The 22,042-nt window shown below is 46.7% G+C and overlaps 1 protein-coding gene across 3 annotated transcripts in view; it reads right to left on the reverse strand.

Moving 5' to 3' along the window:
- Positions 1-22,042, reverse strand: part of LOC144141173 (putative diacylglycerol O-acyltransferase Mb3761c) — a 396,293-nt gene that overhangs the window by 73,437 nt on the left and 300,814 nt on the right. For all 3 annotated transcript variants that reach the window (XM_077672730.1, XM_077672728.1, XM_077672729.1), the window contains one exon: positions 13,858-14,143. In XM_077672730.1, coding sequence (XP_077528856.1) covers positions 13,858-14,143 — 286 coding nt within the window. The remainder of the gene's footprint in view (positions 1-13,857; positions 14,144-22,042) is intronic.

Consider the following 22,042-nt stretch of genomic DNA (forward strand, 5'->3'; position numbering starts at 1 on the left):
ATCCCTACATATGATAAGCCACGTACCGGTATACATTTAGATCGTTCGTAGATGCGTTTTACTCAGCGCGCGAAAATTCGCCACGTGGGTTCATTCTTCCTTTGCGATTTGGGTCTTTGGAGGTTTGACAATCGATTAGGCGCACTCTCGACGAAAGTTGGACGCGCTTTTAGCTTTCTCGCTTCTCTCAACTTTCTCTGGGAAGGGATCGTAAATATTTCAGTGAGCATTTGTTCATGTTGCTGTTATTCGCCGAGTCGGTCTTGCTGGCGGCATGGATTCGCCAGTCAGGTGCATCTTCGTGAAGCTTAACCACGGGATTGCCTCTGACTAATCAGAAGCAAGAAGCAACCAACAGAAAGGGAATACTCCGCGATGTCGGATTAGTTCAATCACAGAAGCACGCCCCAAGGCTTCACCCACAAAGCAGAAGCACAGACGGACCTGACATGATTGGAAAAAGGGACTTCTGTCGTACAATGACCGCGCAGAGCCGGTAATCCACGGGCATCGCCACACGGTCACCATTGCATCGTATTGACCGCGATGCGCAAGCTTCCGGAGCAAGGGCTTGCTGATTAGGACGCCGGCGAGTACAAACGATGCTGTCTAGAAGCAGCTCGTATAGAGTGGCCGTCACATCAGGTGCTTGTACATCGGCAGGCTACGGAGCGGGCACAGAACCACGCACAGGAGCGTCCTAACACATTCCATCGGCATCCTCGGCGACGAGAATACAGACGAAATGCACGCTATGTGCGCGCAACCGAAGGGAACCCTTGACGAAGTGCACTGAAGTGAAAAACAATTCCCAGGCCAGCTTGATTATGCAGATTAAAATCACCAACACTAAGCATTTCACGCTCCACAATTTGTTACGTACACACTAAGAAATTAAATTGAGTTGGTTTATCGAAAAACCTATACGATTAGGATAACCTGGATGGTTTAAGATGCCGTAAACCACTGCACAACTTGAGATTGAATAATTGTAGTGTTTAACGCGCCGACGCAGCGCAGGCGATGAGGCGCGCCGTAGTTGAGGACCACCTGGGGATCTTTAACGTGCGCCTAAATCTCGTACGCACGGGCGTTTTTGCATTTCGCCTCCATCAGAAAAGCGGCCGCCGCGGCCGGGAATCGAACCCGCGATCTCGTGCTCAGCAGCTCAACGCCTTAGCCACTGAGCCACCGCGGCGGGTACAACTTCAGGAAGCTGTTACGAGCGCTGCTATAATAGTTTACTTGTTCACGTTTTCTTTTATACCCTATCATACGTTACATAAATATGGTAAGGGAATGAGATGTGCTAGATTTCGGTTTTATTTCTGAATTTGTAAGCAAAAACATAACCCCTTTTCCGCTCCGCATATCTTCAAAAAGAGCGTTGAATGTGGGATCTTTGCATAAGAAACAACTATAGCCATTGGCGCCTGCGCTACTTTCCCAAATGTACTGCTTATTCGATGTGGCTTATTCGGCACCTTTGGCGCAAACAGCCATTTCGCCCACCCAGAGGTTGCGTTCAATGATTCTCGTTACTCAATCTTGACCAAGAAATTTCGTTTAAGAAGTACCAGACATTTTCCGATTTCTTGTTCTTCGGCAAGTTAAAACAAATTGTAGCGTATAGGCAACATGGCTTGGTGGTTTCAATCACAAACAGCGCAACGCTCACCGCTCCGAATATCGCATGACCCTGCCTGGTTACACGTTTCGTAAACTACGCAAGGGCAAAACTGGCGCACGTCTGGCGCCTTACGTCATACCTCTACTTTCGAGCTAATATTGCGACACCTCTGACGCCACGTGTCGCTCTCTTTACGAGCAGAATGGGTAGTAACTCGCCTCGGCCTCGGTACCGTTGTAACGACGGTCATATTGCAAGGCTTTAGTGTTTTGAATTTTTTCCCAAAGGTTTTGGCAACGCCATAAGCGAAAGCCTGTGAGTTCGAAGCAATTCGGTGCGCATCCCGTCGACCCACCGAGTTGGCGCAGTGTTAGCGACGACATTTTTATTCAGGAAACAGGATATTCCCTGATTTCACTTCGCGTGAAAAATTCGCGTATTTTTATTGATATCAGCTGCGTTTTCGCACCACTCCTCATAAGAGAACGAATCCAAATCAGACACTACCGCGACGACGAAGCCAACATCCACCAATCCCTGTAGTCCCGCTTTGTGAATCACTGGGATGAGGCATCTTTCGGTGACGGGCCTCATTTTGAACGGCTCATCTGCCTACGTTGTACGGCAGTTAAGGCCCCAACCTTTCGGACCATTGGGTAAAAAGTGTTAACGCCGTTTGGAAATAAACGCAGGAACAAATGACAATCTGGCTGAAAGTTCCGCTGGAATGGTTTAAAATGCGAAGGCGCAACACGTCAACACCAACAGCGCGAGTGGGCTCTTCAGAGCGTCCTCTGACCCTGACGGAAACCACGAAGCACGCGCTTGCTCCCAGGAATACCGGCTGTCTGAAAACGGTAAAATATGCTGCTGGGCAAGTAGGTGCATATCGCTTGCAGAAAAACAGCGCTAAAAACACCACGCGAAAGCGAAGGACGACGTTATATACTCCCAAGAAAAACAGGCGTATTAGTACGTTAGTCGGTTGTGCACACACACACACACACACACACGCACACGAACACGCACACGCACAGGCACACACGCACGGGCACACGCACGTACACACACGCACGTACACGCACGGGCACACACGCACGCACACGCACACACACACGCGCAGATACATACACGCACATGCACACGCACGCACGCGCACACACACACGGGCACACACACATACACGTGCACCACACACACACGCACAAGCATGCACACACACACACGGGCACACACACGCACGTGCGGGCACACATACAACGCACACGCACACACACATACATACACATGCACACACACGCACGCACACACACGCACGCCCACAGGCACACACGCACGCTCACGGGCACACAAACATACACGCACGCACACACACACACGCATGGGCACACACGCACGCACACGCACACACACATACATACACATGCTCACACACGCACGCACACACACGCACGCCCACGGGCACACACGCCACAAACACACACGTACGCGCACACACACGCATGGGCACACACACACGCACACGCACACACACATACATACACATGCACACACACGCACGCACACATACACGCACGCGCACGGGCACACAAACACACACGCACGCACACACACACGCATGGGCACACACGCACGCACACGGGCACGCCCACGCACACACACGTACACACACGCGCACGCACGCACGCACGCACACACACACACACACACTCACGCACACACACACACACACGCACGCACGCACGTACACATACGCCCACGCTCACACACACGCACACACACACACACACACGCACGCACGCACGCGCACACACAATACGAGATCTTAAAAGACACGATAAAAAAAAGGAGCCACTGCTGAAAAAAACAATCACATCTTTTTAGCGCACGTTGTGTAGGAACCGGTAGTCATTCCGAAACAGTGATAGCGAAGCGACGATAAAATAGGCTTTTATGCGTATGCGTTTTTGTGCGTTCTTTTGCAAATGCGCCGCGTGACATAGCCTTGAATGTGAGGGTGCTCCGCAAGGAATGCTACGCACTAAAGTTCTGTAATCGCCTTCACACTTCCAGCTTAGTACCTAACGGGATTTTTTCCTAACTAAGCATTTCCGAAAACTCGCTTTCCCTCCACCAACTTCGTCACGTGATTTGATGACGTCGGCTGTGAGGACACAGTGTGAGGACCGCAAAGACGAGTTTGACCGTTTCTAGTGCGTATTTTCCGCAATAAATTCTGCACGTATAAAAATAAAAGAAATCCCACCATTGCCCCCAAAAAGCCATATTACCAACGCGTACGCATACGTCGTCTGGATGTATGTCTGTGTTTCCAAGCATGGTGAATAAACGAGGTTTTTCGAAAAGACCAGAGTCCAGAGCCCCTCAGGTACCCCATCGAACAGCAGTTGTTTATTGACTCATTGCAAAGTTAAAGAAGAATAGGATCACAAGTGCAGTCAACCTAATTTGTAAGAGAGCTTTCTGGCCAATCTCGAGCGTGAGTACCCTACTTTTACAGCCAGACAACCAATCACAACTTTTGTCAACATCTTCCTGCCTGGGAAAAGAGGAGCATTAAAACAATGTTGTTAGCGGTAAAGATGTTAGACTGCCGTCCTAACACAAGGCACATTCAACTACTTCAGAAAGCAAAACATAACTGGGTCGTCTGATTATCCCCCAAAAGTCTATGAACACGTCATAACGGGTGGTTTGTTCGGAGTTCAACTACCGCGGATTTCACTTTCCCCTCGGTATTCCAGGAATTCAACGTTGTGCTGTGCTTAGACATGGGAGCGATTTAAGCGGTCTCGGGAACAGGCGAGATAGTCTGCTTCCATTGGTCTCCTTGCGTGAGGTGTTCCCTGTTGCTAAATCATTATCGTCGTCACGCCCAAGTTGCCCCCTATTGTGTCTTCAGCTTCAAAACTTTGTCCCCACATGGTTCTTTATAGCCTTCCGCTTCCACGACTGCGGCGTCTGCTGTCACCGTGTCTTTGCATTCACCGACAAACTGTGAAGATATCGCCAGCTCACCTGGACGTCGTTCGCCTCGATCGTTCTGAACAATCTCACACGTGTCTGGGTCGCGTTCGCCGATAGGCGCAGCTTCTTGCGTTTCTTGGGAGTCAGCTGAACTTCGCTAGGCCTTTAAACTGCGGCGATGGACTTCTTTTCGCGTTTAGGACCTAGTGAATCAGCACTGTTTGTTATTCCCATGTTGCTGTTGTGCTACTAGGCTGCAACTGAGTGTCCACCAGCATTCTCTTTGTCCGCAGTTTGTTCTGTGACCTATGCAACGTCATTCGAGTTCCTCAAGAATGCCATTGTCTACAGAGGAGCTGTTGTGCCCCAGTGGCCGGTCAGAAGGTGACGAGCTTACGTTCCTCCCTTCACTTTATCGATGTTCTTGTAGGACTCTAATTTCACAGCCGGCCATTGAGCAGTGCCACTGTCTTTGTGCCTTTGACGGGTAGCCTGGAATGTTTCTCTGGAGGCTTGGACAAGGGAGCCAGCGCCTTCGATAACACAACCTTCGTGGTTTGCTTACAAAGAATGCTTATATGGAGTTGCTACTGAGGCTGAAAGCATTTATGATAGAGTGCTGCTGGCGTAGCCGTTCGAACTGTTTTTTTTTTGTAGTTAGGCCAAGCTTTTTTTGCACTCTTGATATAGGTGTGGACAAAGACTGGAGCTCTCCTGTGGCCCAGAAACATCGACATTTGGCTAGTCGGCGTGAGCTCGGGAAAGTGCAGAACTCTGGTATCCCTGCTGGGAATTCCACGATTGCTGCTCCTTGCTTCACCGGTATCCGAGTAACACTTGCCTCTTTATGTGTGTAGATAGAAGGCATCTCTCGAGGATGTATTGCCTTCTTTGTGTAGTGTCCTCATGTCCATTCCTATGCTTTCCTGCACCGAAAAAGGATTCAGGGAACCGGGAACCGGTCAGGCGTCGCCAAGTCCTCACGAACGTCTTTAGCTACTGCGACAAGGTCTTGTTAGGCTCTTTTCAGCGGGTATTGGAGCGTAAACCCAAAAGATGTCCCAGCTGCCGTCAAACCGTGTTTAAGCCGTGTAATCTTGCCGGTAGCGGCTTTCCAATATCAGTCGGCTCCAATTAGCACTTCGATGTTGTCGTATGTTGCCGCGCCCGCATCATTGGCGAGGCGACGATCACGGACTTAGTCTCCCACACAAGAATGATAAACCGCTACGGGAATTCCACTGCAGATCGTGGGCACCTTGAGGGTTTCCACCAGGACGGCCTCGTTATTGAGCCGGCTCGTAATAAGCAGCTCCACACGTCGCAGGGTTTGCTTGGACAAAGGAATTTCGCCGAAGGTCCATAGATTGAGGGTCTCTTTACCCGATGATTTTACAACGAAGGTTCTTTCCTATGGTCTTAGTTTTAAACGGCCGCCGACTGCCACCACCCAGAAGGCAACAAATAGGTGGAGGCTTAACCTTGGTCGTTTGCAAAAAGAACCACATCAGTGGCATTTGTTACCGTACTCGTCACTTGCGGACGATGACGTGGTGAATGACTCCCTTAGTGGTGAATGACTTCTGCATATCGGTTGCCAAACAACCCGCATCTTTAGACTCGCACAAAAATGTATAATGCCGACCTTGGAAGCTTTGGCAACAGAGGAATCTTGCGTTGCGGCACTTTCCTTTCAGAAGTTCATTTTGCTGCTGGAGCCGTATGTTTTGGTCACTCGCAGGGAAAGCGTGTTCTTTAGAACTGCAGGAAATAACAACGTCCTTTGTCCGTTATGAAGGCGGTGGTACAGGTAAGTGCTGACCTTGCGCTTTCTCGTGGTGCTTTTGCTGGCAAGTTAACCGGTCCGATGCGATCACTAGGGCCTTTTCCATGATACGGATCAGAAAGTCCAGAAGCACTGAAAACGTGTTAACCTTCTCACCTACTCCAGGCTTCTGCTTACAGTAGGAAAAGACGAGCTCATGCGGCAGCCATTTATCAATAGCCAGCTTTATCAGCAAGCTACACTGTTCTTGCTTCAGTCCTAGAGATTCAAGGCTTCGAACGTTTTGACAACTTCATCGTAGAGACATGACAGTGACTCAACATCTTGAGCTGAATCAACAGCCTGAAGCTGGAGGGGGCACGTCATGTGGTTGTTATTCGCAAGGTGTTCCGAAGCGTTCCCCTGGTAGGTCAACCACGATATGATAATTGATTTCAGTCAGGGAAAGGCCGCTGGCTGTGTCTGAAGACCTACCAACGAGGCAGCCCTTCAGGAATTTAAACTTGTCGATGGTTGACAGCTGCCGGTTTCGGTCGTATGGTTGCCACATACTGATCCTAAAGGGAGCGCCAGCCTGAGATTGTTCTGTCGAATTCCTCAATTTCAGGTCGAGGGAGCTTTGCAGTGGAACTTATGTCACCACGAGCCTACCTTACGTTGTTCATCCGGGAGTTTGCCATCTTTGGTGGCTGATTTTCTTGGATTCTATGGGAAAGCTTTGATATGGCCACACACGCGGAAACGCAGTATGCTTACGCAGCTTCCAACTGCTCTAAATCTTTATAGTCAACGAGTTCTTCAATTTGCTTGTCGATATCTCTAAGTGCTGCGTCCTTCATGCCAACCACATTAAAATTGTTCTGCAACTCACCAGTCGATGTAGATTGAGAATCCATCAACGCATTGATGCCGGACGATCGTATTCGTCGTATTGATCGTATTGGAAAGCATTGTGGCCAATCTCCCGTGTGCGTATGTGGACCCAAGTCTGACAGCAAGACAACCAACTGCCCTGGAACTAAGGACATTCGAAGAAAATGTTTGATGGCAGCAGGCCTAAATTTGCAGCAAGACAGGGATTACCACCGGTGGCTCCATGGTCCTGCCTACCGTTCCCTACTGGACTATATCCGGGAGGCCAACCTAGTTTCCTGGATATAGATCGGACCCGCTTGGTGTCTACTAAGCCTTGAGGCTATTAAATAAACGAACAAACAACAACAACAAGAAAACCAACTGCTACTTTTTCGAACACGAAGTCTGTTGGCTTGTGACACGTAGTGCAGGGGTTGGGAACCTGGAGCCCGCGGGCCGGACGCACCCCGCGAGGCAGTATTATGCGGATCAAGACGTCGGAACCTTCGCCACCCCCCCCCCCCCCTCGACGGTTTTCTCACTCCCTATCTGGAGGCAGAAATGGCAGTTTTGACCTTCCAGTTTCTCTTCCAAGATTTCCATTGCATGTTTTATACGTTATTTTCAATCTAGCGAATTTGTTGTCTTCGCCTTAACCTCTACCCATTTGCCATCCGGACCCCGCCGTGCTGGCGACATGCACCTCGGCCTCCGCCTTGAAAGGTTGCCGACCCATCACCTGATGCAATTCGTAACAACTTGGGCTACACATCGGCGTTTAAAAAAATTGCCATACTTTCCTAAAGATAGCTAAGAGAAGCGCGAAAGCTAAAAGTGCGTCCAACCTTCGCGGAAACTGCGTCCAATCTATCGTCAAAACTTCAAAGACTCAAATGGCAAACGAAGAAGGAGGCCATGCGACGATTTTTAGCGCAATAAGTCAACGCATCTACGAACGATCTATATGTAAGCTTTCGATATGCGGTTTGTGAGATAACGGTGCCCTATTGTAATCTTTTTTCATGAAAGATGCCTGTATTTTCTCAACCAGAAGCGTTCCTTTTTCGCGATTTTCAAGTAATTATTTCGTCCGAATTAAGGCCAGGTTTCACGCACGCGTCCTGTGGCCAGAGATCTTATCAGAGCTTTTCACTCGACCAGCCGCTATACCGGAAAATTCATTAATTTTTTGATTGGACGCCATCGGCCCCAATAAGAAAGCTTTCACTTTAATAAATCAGCGACAACTTCACTTGAGTGTCTTTTTGCCATACGGCTATACGTCGTTTTCCGAGCGCAAAAGCAGCCGATGACTGCGCTTTCGTGTACAACTCAAGGATCATTTTAAGACAAAGACGCCCTGAAGTGAAAGCCGACCATGACAGACCATCAGCTTTGCGTCATCCGACAAACCATACTACGATGAATGGGAATCATGGTTTGGCTTCGAGATCGGTTTTTGTTCTTTTAATGGGACTCTAGGCAGCGGGAATGACGAGAATTAAAATTAGACAACACCGCACCCCCAGTTCCAGGCGGTCACCGTAGCCCGGTTCCCGCCTCTTCACCGCGGATGGCTGGAAGTGTCATCTCCCGTGATAGGTCACTTGGGAACAAAGGCCCCAAGAAAGAAGACGAGCTTAGAAAGCGATGAAGCAGACCCAGAAAAAGTCGACCCGAACCGAGGGAGACTTAGCGGCAACTTCGGAGAAGGCGATACTCGAGAATGCCACAGCCACGGGGATGCGGGGGAACAATGGGACTAATCCACTCTCCTCAACAAAAACATCGGGCAAGGAAACCCGAACCAGAAGTAGCAGCAACAAAGGAGCGAGAAAGAGTGATAATGCGCGAGATCGTAAGTACAATGCGGGTGCCCGGTTTCTGGCGCCATGGGCACAACAATGGCAGACTGTCAGCTCTTGTTTCTTCCGCGCCTTTAGACACTGCGGCGAGGGTTTCACCTCATCTGTCGCATCGTCCCAACTGCTCCTCTGAATTCCTTTTGTCTCTCGTTAGAAGTCTTTGTTGAGAGATGACCGAAAGAAGTAATCCTTCAAGAGAATGCATCACCCTGTCCATGAAACTAATCTGACAGGGAGGATAACTTTGTGGTGCCTGAAGAAGTAGTCCGTCATGCGGTCTATAGGAACTGTTTTAGTAAAGAGCTGAACAATGGTCTGGTTGAGCTTTGACATGAGCTTAAAAGGGTAACCCAATAGCTAACTATGTTAGCAGCTTCAAAAGTGAATGATGCGACTCAAAGCATGCTTGCAAAAGGAATGATACGGTGAATTTAAACCTTCTTTACGGTATGGCGTAAGATGAGATGGAGCGAAAGTAGGGTTAGGGAGTCGCAATTTCATACCGGCGTTTTCATTTTCGTGGTATACACCAGCAATTGTTTGCAAAAGAAAAGACGTCTGTCACAGAAACGTGAGTTGCCTGACCATGACGATGATTATGAGTTCCATGCCACCCGAATACTGATGCTGTCAGTTCTACGCCGTGAGCTTCGAGATCAATTCTAGCATGACCTTGACAATGACCATAAGTTCCATGCCACTCCGAGTGATCATGCCGCGAGCTCTACGCCATGAGTTCCATGACCATAAGTGCCATGATCATGAATTCAACGCCGCTCCGAATAGCACGCTCAACACCATATAGTCGCCTTTTGGGAACAGTAACCCTACAAATGTAGCTTGTCAAGACCAATTGTAGAGAAAGAGCACGGTGACGACTCGAATGACAAGGAATGCTTATATCTCACTTCTTGGCCGATCTAGCGGAAGGAACGACAATGATAGCGGTCTAAAACCCCGAAACCAACCTGAAGTTCTGGGATGTTGACGTCCCGTTTGCAGCCATCACTGTAAAACGGGAAGTAATACATAAGAGAGCAAGTAGCACCTAACAGGAGCAGGAAGAAAACCAATCTATCACGAAAAGGACTTTCCCAGTACTAAATTACACTTCAAAAACCGCGGCAGCCTCCACGAAACAACCATCGTCTCACTGCGCAAGTATTCTGTGGAAAAACTGCATTTTGTATGAAAGAGGAGGGACGAGGGGCAGAGCAGAGGTCAATGGGATGATGAAGGGGAGATTCCGCCGTAAGCGATGAAGAATTGCTTCTTCCCGATTGGAGAGTTCATGCGGCATTTTGAGTTTGCCGCGCGGATCGATAGGATGTAGCGGTGCATAATGATGTGACACGTCAGCCAAGGTTGAACGCTGCGTGTTCCATGCCAGGGACAGAAGCATCTTCCCTGGAAAATGGTGGCAGTATTTCTGGTGCTCGATGGATGCAGCGATTTCTGGCTTTGCATGGCCAGTTGTCCCGCAGTGGGCAGGAAGCCACTGGACTGCTATGTGATGGTGTGCTTGCAGAGCTTAAAGATGCGCAGTGCATGTATGCAAAACAAAAGCTGGTCTTTTGGGAATGACGCAAGGCATTGAAGTGCTGCCTTGGAGTTCGCGAAGATAGCCCACTTGAGCGTGGCCTGCTTGATGATATACGGATCAGTTGACAGACGAAAAATTCATCGGCGCAGACTCTCCACTGAGGAAAACTGTGTAATCTTGCCCTCCGTTTTGTTCAACAACGTTTATTCTCTCTTTCTCCCTTCGTCGTGTTTGCGACAAAAGATATTGCCTATCTTGACGGTTTGTAAGCATATAATGGCAGTGCGGTCATGATCAGAAGAACTGTCGCGGTATCTTTTTTTGCGTTTCCATCTCCTTGTTTCGTTGAATTGGTATTTTTATTTATTTATTTATTTATTTATTTATTTATTTATTTATTTATTTATTTATTTATTTATTTATTTATTTATTTATTTATTTATTTATTTATTTATTTATTTATTTATTTATTTATTTATTTATTTATTTATTTATTTATTTATTTATTTATTTATTTATTTATTTATTTATTTATTTATTTATTTATTTATTTATTTATTTATTTATTTATTTATTTATTTATTTATTTATTTATTTATTTATTTATTTATTTATTTATTTATTTATTTATTTATTTATTTATTTATTTATTTATTTATTTATTTATTTATTTATTTATTTATTTATTTATTTATTTATTTATTTATTTATTTATTTATTTATTTATTTATTTATTTATTTATTTATTTATTTATTTATTTATTTATTTATTTATTTATTTATTTATTTATTTATTTATTTATTTATTTATTTATTTATTTATTTATTTATTTATTTATTTATTTATTTATTTATTTATTTATTTATTTATTTATTTATTTATTTATTTATTTATTTATTTATTTATTTATTTATTTATTTATTTATTTATTTATTTATTTAGTCAATAAAATAATTGGTTATATGGAAGTGGGTCTGCAATATTTTCCTTTTCGCGCTGAATTCACGGAGAGTGCTTCAGACATTGGGCTGTACCAAGTACTTTCTCTTTCACCCTACAGCGTCTAAATGAATTGTATATTTGGCACAGCAGCGTCTCATCCTTACTATAGCTACGTAGCGGCAGAATAGATGAGGCGAGCGATGGTTAAGAATGATGAGTGATCTATTTACAGAATATGCAAGGTTGCCATAGGTGAGACCAAGCCAGGCAAAGTGTCCCACCCAGCTTCGGCGTCGTCGCCACTGCCGTCTTCATCGTATTCTGATGGAGCAACTATACATTTAATAAACAGCCACAGCTTCCGCTGCCAGCCGGCATTACGTCTCGTAATCGCTATAAAATTTATTATGCACATCGAGGCCTTCCACCAGCCACTTGTATAATAATAGCTTCCAAACGTCGCACCAGTGTCTTGAAAACAGCCGGCGTATTCCGCAATGCGAGCGAGCCTACATCGAGGCCAATGTTTTAGCTTCCAGGGCTCTGTGCGCCCTTTGCAAGTGCGACGGTTGCAATCGCCAAGACAGCCGTAAACGTTTGTCTCCAAGCACAAATCGAATTAAGGCGCTTGGGCTCGTGGATATACGAGGGAGACTGCGCATGCGCACAGCCCAACCTCACCCCCTGTTTCCCCTCTTTGATAAATGGGCCCGCTCTGATGAACAGGCCGAGGCTTGCAAAGGTTGCAGATTACTTTGCGGTAACGAAAGTGCATCGTTCAGAGCAGAGTACTGCGAAATGGTGGAGCGGAAACAACGAAAGCCACGCGTAACTTTCCGGATTACTTGCCTTTCTTTCTACATTCGTCTGTAGCTAAGCGAATGTCACCACAAACAAGGGAATTCGAAGCTTTATGGTACGCTCATTTAGTGCACGTCACTACGTCGCCAACCAGTCTCCGCCTTGGGCGCTTAATATGAGCGAGACTGAGAGCTTTGTCCCTACAAGCATGCAGTTAGTGCCGAGTTGAGCGCTATCTGCTTAGTAGGTACTAAGCCGTCAAGGCTGTTTTCAACGAGATAGCGGTGGGCAGCATACAGAGCCCTGCACGACTATTCAGTCTGAACCAAGCTTGCGTCATCACGGTTTAATACGTCCAGGTTTGTAAGTATCGTCTGTAGAGGAACGCCAAGTAGAGCCACGCATTATCTATTAACCCTGAGTGCAATTCATCAAGCCTGTTTTAAACGAGATAGGAAACGGAGAGTAAGTACGGGACCCTGGAACTGCAGACTATTATTAATGTTTCGTGACGCCTTAAGACAAACAAACGAACTTGTACTTTTCCTCAACAACAGCGCTGCGTTGAACCGTTTTCCGTTTGTACACAATCCTTCCGCAATGAGATCTCATTATAGATTTCTTGGTTGCAGTTCTCGGCCCTCAATATAAATACATGTACATAACATAAACAAGCTGGTTAGCAGGTGTAAGGTGTGCCTCTGCGCAAGAAATTTCCTTTGAGGCTTGCCGCCTATACCTATGACATTCGAATACTGGTGCACACCACTTGTTTTGTTACTTTAATGACTTCTTCCAATATAAGGCTTTCTCTGCCTAGACTGCATACAATCGCCTAAGGCCACATATTTGCGCTTGTGAGGTCCTCCTTATCTTTCTTCGAGCTTTGCGTCAGCGTCATCGTCATCATTATAATCACTTGCCTGACGCGCATTGTAACACGAAGGCCTCTCGCATACACTTTAAACCGCTCCTATCCCGTTTCAATCGACTTCACTCTTTCTCCAGAAATTTTCTCATCTCATTCACCAGTGATCTTATCTGATCCCACGCTGTCCGAGACCACAGAGCTCTACAGTCAAGATTATGCCCGGTCCCATGCCTAGCCACTCATTATACTGGTGGTCTAACCCGCCCTCCGCATCAGATAAGCCTAGCTCAATTCTTTCTTTTTTACGCAGTTTGAGCTAGGAAGACTTCTACGCAACATACACGTTATTATGTTACGCTGGCATCATATCCCCAACAGATACATACTTCGAATTCATACAACATAAAGTACAAATTGTTAAAGTGACCTGCCGTCTAGCTGCTAGCTTGCTGTTTACGAAGCAACCGGGGTAATCACGACGGCTGACAATATGCCCTTCAACCCCTCTTCCATGTGTTCCCACAGCGACGCGTGCACGCCGTTCGGCGCTAGTCATCCTCGTCATGAGGACGTACCTTCGGAAGATGCGTTTGCCTTCGTCGTTGGTCTTGTCGAGGATCCGCTCGACGATGAGCTGGCCCAGCAGCGGCGCCGTGAGGCCTGGTTCAAGGAAGAGCACGCTGTAGGCCACGTGGAAGTTGAACTCGGTGTCGTGTAGCCAGTAGGTGTCCATGGCCGACACGAAGCGCTTGTCGTCCTCGCAAAGAACGCCCTCGCGAGCAGAGGCGCACGACGTGCCCGCGTGCCGCAGCACCACCGCTACAGGGAGCAGGGACAGCAGCAGCAGCACCAGGGGAAGACCTGCGCGCAAGAATTGGGCGCAGGCGTCAGGACATGCACGCGCGACACGTGATGCCCTTCCCCTCACTGTCGCTAGGGCACCCAAATGTGGCGCCTCCTACAAACTCACTCTTTTCCCCACAGAACCACGCTCACACACAAGCACCCACACAAGTCCCCAACCTCATGCTGTTTTTACTGCTCCACTTGAGATACTGGTTTTCATTCTGTGCTGCCGGTGTCCCAACGACACCTCTGCTTACTACCCCCCCCCCCCTCTCGCCCCAGACACCTGCCCTACCGGGACAAGGCCTTGGGGAGCTCAGACCTGGCGGATCAGGAACCTCGACCCGTATGGTGCCTCCCGGCTCGTCGAAGCGGTCGCCGAGGCAATACCTATCTCCCCCAATTCCCAGTTGCTAGAAATAAGGTCATTATCCCTCTCTCTATCAATCAGTGCATCGGGATAGAGACGCTTGGTGATTCAGGCCAAGCTGCGAGAATGGCGTCATGCCCTGACGTGGGCGCGCTGTCCGAGTAGAAAATAAGTTCTTCAGTCGGTTTTGACGCACAATGCATGTAACATGAACAGGTGTCAACGAAGATATGCATAAAAGTACCTCTCCTTGACCCGTCCTTCATTAAAGTTGAAACCTCTCCGGCAGCCGTCGGTCTGTCGTGTACGGACGCGGCGACCTAGACCATGCTTCGTGATGCAGAAATAAAACACCAATGAAGACACCAGGCGCGCGCCTTGACAACTTTCCCAGCTCGCAGAACACTTGGGCAAAGGTAGATACACACCATTCGCCGACCTATTCCTATCGGTGTCCACAGGTTAGAATGTCAAAACTGCCAACGTTAAAGTCCCCGCGGTCGGCGTGGACGGTTAGGCATGGCCCCGAAAACCACTGAGAAAAATCCTGCGATCTTCTCACGTTGAGTGATTCTTACACTGGCGGATTAAACGTGAACCATTGCTGTCATCACCAAAAATGCTTCAGAAATCACGAATGATCCCTGTAATCTTATTTTCGGATATTTCTGATTTACGGGCTACATCACCATTGACGTATGCGTAGTAGCAACAATTATTTCGTTTTACCTCCGCGAGGAAGTATTGGCTTTCGGCTGTATTATGCCAAATCGTTAGTTCACTCGTTAGGTCGCAACTCCATCGTCGAGGCGAAGAGACGGCACAAAGAACGGCGGATGGCTCAACGTACGAATAAGAGGCCATGGTATACAGGTGTTAACCTGGGCTGGAAGGAAAATTGGGTCAATTTTTTGATCTTGTAAGGATTGAAACGTGGGGACAAGAGAATGGGAGACGAGCCCGCATTCCCAACACCACGACAGCTGGATGACCCTAGAAAACTCAAGGTGGTACTAGTAAATGCCTTGTGGCCCTCGACTTCAAGGCGGGTATCAGAGACCTTTACTGAGGCCTGCAAGAGCAATGTGAGCATGCTAATTCCAGAAGTGATGGTTAGGCGAGTTTGCTGTTGCCATAAAATGGAGAAAAAAACATTTTTATTGACAATGGTTGCTGGGCCGCGGCAATATTTATCGACTTTACTAAGGCATTTGATACATTTAACCACACTATCCTTTTTTTTCGAAATTAGAATCATTTGGTGTATGGGGACCGGCTCTAACCTTACTAAAAAGTTATCTGGGTGACCGCACTCAGGTTGTTCAATTTGCAAATGCCGTATTACAGCAAATAACCATTGATCAAGGTGTTCCGCAGGGATCCATCTTAGGGCCGCTTCATTTTCTCTCGTATATTAATGACTTACCCAGTTGCCTTGAGAGTTCTGATTGCATTCTTTACGCTGAACATACGGCTATATTTGCTGGTGATAAGAATCTTACCAACTTTACGGCGCGACTTAACGAGGACCTAGTGAACATTGCCTCATGATATAACGATAATGCGCTGCACATAAACGCCATAAAAACATGCTTCATGGTTTTTTCATGCCCACCATAAGCAAACCTTTTTAGTTCTGAGCATCATTCTAGATAACCACGTGATATATTCGTAAAATACGCCCCGTTTGAAGGCGTTGTGCTTGACTCTCACCTAAAATTTCACAAACATGCGATGGCCCTTGTTAAAAAATGGTTTTGGTATACGTGTATTAATCAACGCATTGTCTAGAGTGCCTTCCGACGGCACTCTAGCTGATCGATGCAGGCATGGCTACAGTGCCGTCCGACGACACTCGAATATTTAACACTAGGCTAGCACCGGTCGAGGAGTTTGTCGCCGTAGTGTAGAGGATCCGTCTTAGCTTCTCCATCCCAAAGTCGGTGGTTCGAGACGGGCTTCCCTCGGATGTTTTTTTTGTTTTTTTTTTCATTGTTTCATTGAAGTGTTATTTTTATGCCTTAGGTTAGTTTTGGTGTTTTAAATGATTTCTTTGCGTGCGTTAGGTTATCTTATGTTATGTTTAGGTTAGGTTGCCCAGCTTTACGTTATCTGGAGCGGTGTACTGCCAGGCGCGGCAATTTTACCACAAAACGCCGGTGGACGTCGATATAGTGGAGTGCTTATAATACCGTCGGACGGCACTCTAGACACGGCCACTAATCAAATCTCGCCATTATTTTCAGCAGCATGTTATTCTGTCACTGTGTTACGCTTTCATACAAAGCTACCTGACATACTGCCTATCTTCCTGGGGAAACACGTACGAAACTCACATTTCTCACCTTGAACACCCTCAAAACCAAGCAGCACGCCTGATTACATTTAATCCTGCCTTGGCATCTGCCCTACTGGAATCTGAAAATTCTTCCGCTCACACACTTACTACAACTAAAGTTCTGCCTTCTAATTCATCGAATTCGAAATAAAGGTACTGTCGTTAATAATATTTCTACCCCACAATTACTAAACCCCAATAATCCCAGATTCGTGGAACAAAACAATACGCCTCGAGCTTCGCGATCGCTGCGCCGCCTGCCGCCGTTTCTCCGCGGCGTTGACGGGATTTGCGCTGCGTGGCTGATAGGGGCTCGTGCAGTGTTTTAGTTCTGTTTCGCTTATTTTCGCCTTTCTTCGCCCTAAAAAAAATTTGTTATGGTGACGTCTTTAGACAAAGAGTACGTTTAGGTCTTTTAAAAAGCAGCTGGGTCTTCTTAGAGTACGCGATCGCCTGCAAGAGCTACCCGCGGACGTGGTTCTGCGCGCTTCGTCGCCGCTCTTCCGGGCGTCGGCGACGGTAGCAACATATCACCCCTGTCACCTCCAAAACATCAGGCACAAATGAATTCCACTACCGCCTCGTTTAGACCTGATACTGGCACAATGAGCGGTTGACTTCATTTTACAGCGTGGACAACGAATGCGGCTTCGTTTCGAATATATACGTCGCAGAAAAATATGTTTCGGGGATGTGATTACCCATTCCCGGACAATAACTGATGCCTTTTATAAGAATATAAACCATGCGAAAAGGTTAAGTATATTCCAAGCCTGTGCGTCGTTAAATATCTGCCCACACACGCCATATAGCAAGAACCAAGGCAAGTTAATGAAACCACGGAAAAATGAATGCTGTGCAAGTGCGGAATTAAGAAACATAATAGCTCTAACGGAAATGAAAAAAAAAAAAAACAGTGCAGCTTCTGACATGCTAAAGACGTTTGCCTAAACTTAAGCCAGGTAGGGTTCCCTATACCAACTATACGCGAAATGCACTGCTATTTCGCGAGAAATCGGGGGAGGGGGGGGGAGGGGAGGGGGACGCTGTGTACAAATGCGGAGCGAAATCAAGAAACTACGTTTTAATAATCACACACACAAATCTCGCGTTCACTTTCCTTGTTTTTATACTGCAACGAACAGCTGATCGTACGGCGGACTCATTTTTGGAAGTATACAGGGTAGGCTGTTCAACAAGCGATGAAAGGTGTCGTTAAAAGAGTGTGGTATGTGATAAGGTCCTCTGATTTCAGTTTCTGCTTCATTCTGCACGCTCCCTGTGCCATATGACGATATTTCGAAGAAGCATTTAGTCGCGGACGAGGATTATATTTTAAGCCCGTCTCCGCGCTGCTAGCAGATGAATGTTTGCGGGCGCTCACCTCACGACAAGACGACTCTGTCGTGTGCTGATCCCCGAGTATAACTATGCATTGTCTATGGTGCTTTTGTTGAATATTCCCGAAATTAACACAGACCAGCTTGTAAATGGTGGTGATCAATATCGGAGGTATATTGGCAAACGTAACTGGCGTGCTGTCAGGTATGAGTGCTCCGCTGATTATGTAAGCGCACAAAACCGACTGAAATCGTAGTATAGCCGTAGAATGAACATCTGAGGAACCGGTGGTTACGGAGAAACTGTTAGCAAATTCAGGTTAGTGTAACTACAATCGTCTCCATCATACGCCGGTTGCGCGACGCTGACCTGTGACACACGCCTGGCGCTTATACAGACGGAATATACCACACTAAGATCGCGTCAGAAACATTTACACTCTCGTAAACACACCTCATTTGCGAACAGAAAGACTTCTCCACATAAACATGGATTTCAAACGCCCGCAAACGGTAAATCTCGGTCGTGAACGAAAAGCAGCGGCGACACTGGGGAGCGGGACGCGGACTCCCGCGGCTGCTTTCGAAACGGGCCGCTAGGGGGATTTCAGTGGCGCCCCTACAGGCCGCGCTCGAGGCGTATACACTACTACCAAAAGTGCGCACTAATTACGGGAAACAAACAGTCCTCTTTTCAAGAATATTTCTTTGGAATTTGTTGCCCACAAACATCAAATTCATCAACTCTGAACGCTTATTTCATAAATCCTTGAAAACTCACATGTGGTCAATAGTTTGCTGTTAATCAATTACCATTATTTACAATTAACCTTGTTTTGTTTTGCCTAACCCGTACGTTGCATATATCTCTGTTTAATTATATTCTACTGATATTATGCTTTTATTCCTTGCCAAATATCACTTCAGTGATCTCTGTAACGCTCTACCTGCCTGTGTGTGCGTTTCTTTCGTACTCAGCACAGGAGGTCCCCTCGGCAGTGTAACCTCTGGGACCTCCTTCTGTAATAACAATTCCGATTTATCTTTTGTTGTATGCAAATATTTTTTAATAAAAACCTGAAAACTGAAAGGGCCATAGGCCGAGTCATAGTAACCGTAGAAGTAAGAAGAAAAAAAGATCCTCGGGCACTTAAGTCTGCTGATGTTGTTTGAGGACGAAAACTTGGCGATTATCAGACTTCTTTGCCGCTGCACCGTGTTTGCGTCCCTTTCTTCGTCTTTTCACGCGGCAGCTTCCCCACAGTCAGAGCTCTCCTCCGCGCGCGCCTGTTCTCAAATACCTGACAATCCCAATTTATTTTCAGGGGCGAAGCCACTTAGTTGCTCGAGCTGCCGGCGTCTCCGGTCGTCGTCGTCGTTCGTCGTAGCCGTGGTCACGGAACTAAAACACCGGCACACTCGTTTTCCAACGCATCGCGCTAGAAGGCTTCGTGCTTCACGGACAAGAGAGTTTTAGAGGAAAGCTGTATACAGTTAAACCTGGATATAACGAACCTTTATATAACGAATTCCCGCATTTAATGAAGATTTTCAATTCCACATTGCCACCCTTATTGAAGCCCATGTGTTTGCAACCTGTATGTAACGAAGGCGTCGGGATGGTTAAAGTTGACGTAAAGAAGTCGCTACGTTGGTGAGTCACTGTTTTTTGCCATTTCTTTGAAGAATAGCCTAAAGAAATTTCATAATTTAGCGAAATTTGCCTGCACCGCAAACTACTCTGCATTTTTATGTGTAAGTGCGGTGTTGGTTACGTGCTATAGGCCTGCCTGTCGGCGTGTAGTTGCGCGTCGCCGCTGCTAACTGTAGTGTCGGTTCTGCTGCCAGAAAACGAAAATTTTTGTGTTGTCAAAACAAGCTCGAAGTTTTGAATGCCGTCTCCGCTGGCGAGAAAGAAGAACGTCTCCGCCCGGTGAAGTGTCCCAGCTAGCAACCTCTCAGTTCTCTTGAGTGCGTAAAAGAATCTCAAGTTCGCAAAAAGGCGCCCTTTCAGCATGCGTTTGGTCCTTCAAACGTGTTACGGCACCGAAAAGTGTAAAATGCAAAAGTTTCGTTTCGTTGTGGATACGGTGGAACTTGAGTTTCGTTTGTGGATACGGTGGGAGTGACCTTGCTCGTTTGGCGGGCCGTGTAGTGATTAGACTCGTGCGAAACCATGCGCAAGTCATGCAGTTTTTCTTTGTGAAATAAATCCTTGAATGGTGGGTTCACCGTCACTGATGGCTAGAAGTCTGGTTTCGCTTCTGCTCCATTCACGCAGGCCCTAACTCGAAACCTGAATGTAACGAAAACCTGGATGTAACGAGAATTTTTGTCAACTTCGTTATATCGAGGTTTAACTGTACCACAACCCCTCAAAGCTTTCATCTCCGTGGGCAAAAACGCCCAGGCGCTGGAACACTCTTATGCACTGCATGATTCGCACTTCTCCAGTATTCCCGTTAGTGGAGATGGCTCGGGATTTTTTCTTTGCAGTGGCGGCCATTTTAGTTCCGTTCGGGTCGACGCCGACAACTGCGTCCACTTTTCCCGTTTGATGAGACACCACGGCTTTTGCCTTAAGAGGCGCGAAAGGAAAAGGATGGCGAAAATATTAACGGGACACGTTCGGCAATTTGACAGTGATTCTCTCGCTATCGCTGCGTCGTAAGAGCACTTTGGCGTGCTCGTATTTGGTTTTGTGTCGAGATGGCTGACAAATGCGACGAAAAGCACCCTGACCAAGCTGTTTGCCGTTGGGGTTCAAATCTGGTGCATACATTGCATTCAATGCTTTACGTTGTTTTTGACACAGCGTAACTGCGCTGCACTTGCATCTTGAGTTCACAATAACAGCATCGAAGACTTCTATGCGTGCACGCGTATTCGATGAAGACATCTATTTAAACCAAACCTGTTTTGACTCCCATTCTTTAAATGAAATGAAGCGTGCTCTGCCAACTTAGGACATGCCAAAAAATTATTTGCATAGAGCAAGGTTGGACATCATTGGTCTTACCCAACTAAAAAATCGTATCTAGAGACTGAAAATTTTAGCACGCAAAATCGATGTTTTGAACGCCTATAATAGGCTCCTAAAAGAGTCATTTATTCATACATAGGCGCGAGACAGTATCGTTACGGTATATATATGCTCAATTCGTGTTCATTTCCACACCGTATTTTAGGAAAAAATTTTGAGTTGCGGACAAATGTTAGGATGTGGGAAATTATTTTATTTTCCCGGTGAAAATAGGCCCTACATGTGTCGCTATTTTAACAAATTTGCGTAAGATTGAGGATGGTTCGACACTAAAAGAAAGCCTTAATAGCCATCAGAAGTGATCCCAATCTCAGTGTCTTACTCCTGCAAGGTGTACCTTATGTCAGTCAATATTCGTGTGCGAAAAAACAACGCTCAGCGTCTCCTAAAGCTGGCGGGGCGTGCTTGTATTTTGGAACGCTCCATGATTTGTTTACATCTGGGGTGTCCGAACGTTTGCCGCTGAGAACATCTAACAGTTTTTTTAGCACAGGAAACGTCCGAGGCTGACCTAAGCTTTGGATTGGCTCTGTAAGCAACCGCTCTTTCGGGGATGGGGATGGCCAACTTGCCTGGGACATTCAAAATGAGCTCCGCATTCTGAGTCAAAGTGGCGCCTAAGTTCTTAGCTGCACATTGCTTTCTGCTGAAAGTGTTAAATAAACACACGAATATATGCCAAGTCACATTGAGTGTAACGCCATGTACAATAGTTTCGACTGCGACGCTTTTGATGCGTAGCATTGGACCGTGTAACGCCCTGAATTTCCACAAAAATGCAGATATCGTGGAAGTTCCACCTGTAATCCCTATAATGGGGTAA

The sequence above is a fragment of the Haemaphysalis longicornis genome, unplaced genomic scaffold (assembly GCF_048455015.1).
Source record: "Haemaphysalis longicornis isolate Haplotype H1 unplaced genomic scaffold, Haemaphysalis longicornis Haplotype H1 scaffold_6, whole genome shotgun sequence".
NCBI classification, from domain to species: Eukaryota; Metazoa; Arthropoda; class Arachnida; order Ixodida; family Ixodidae; genus Haemaphysalis; species Haemaphysalis longicornis.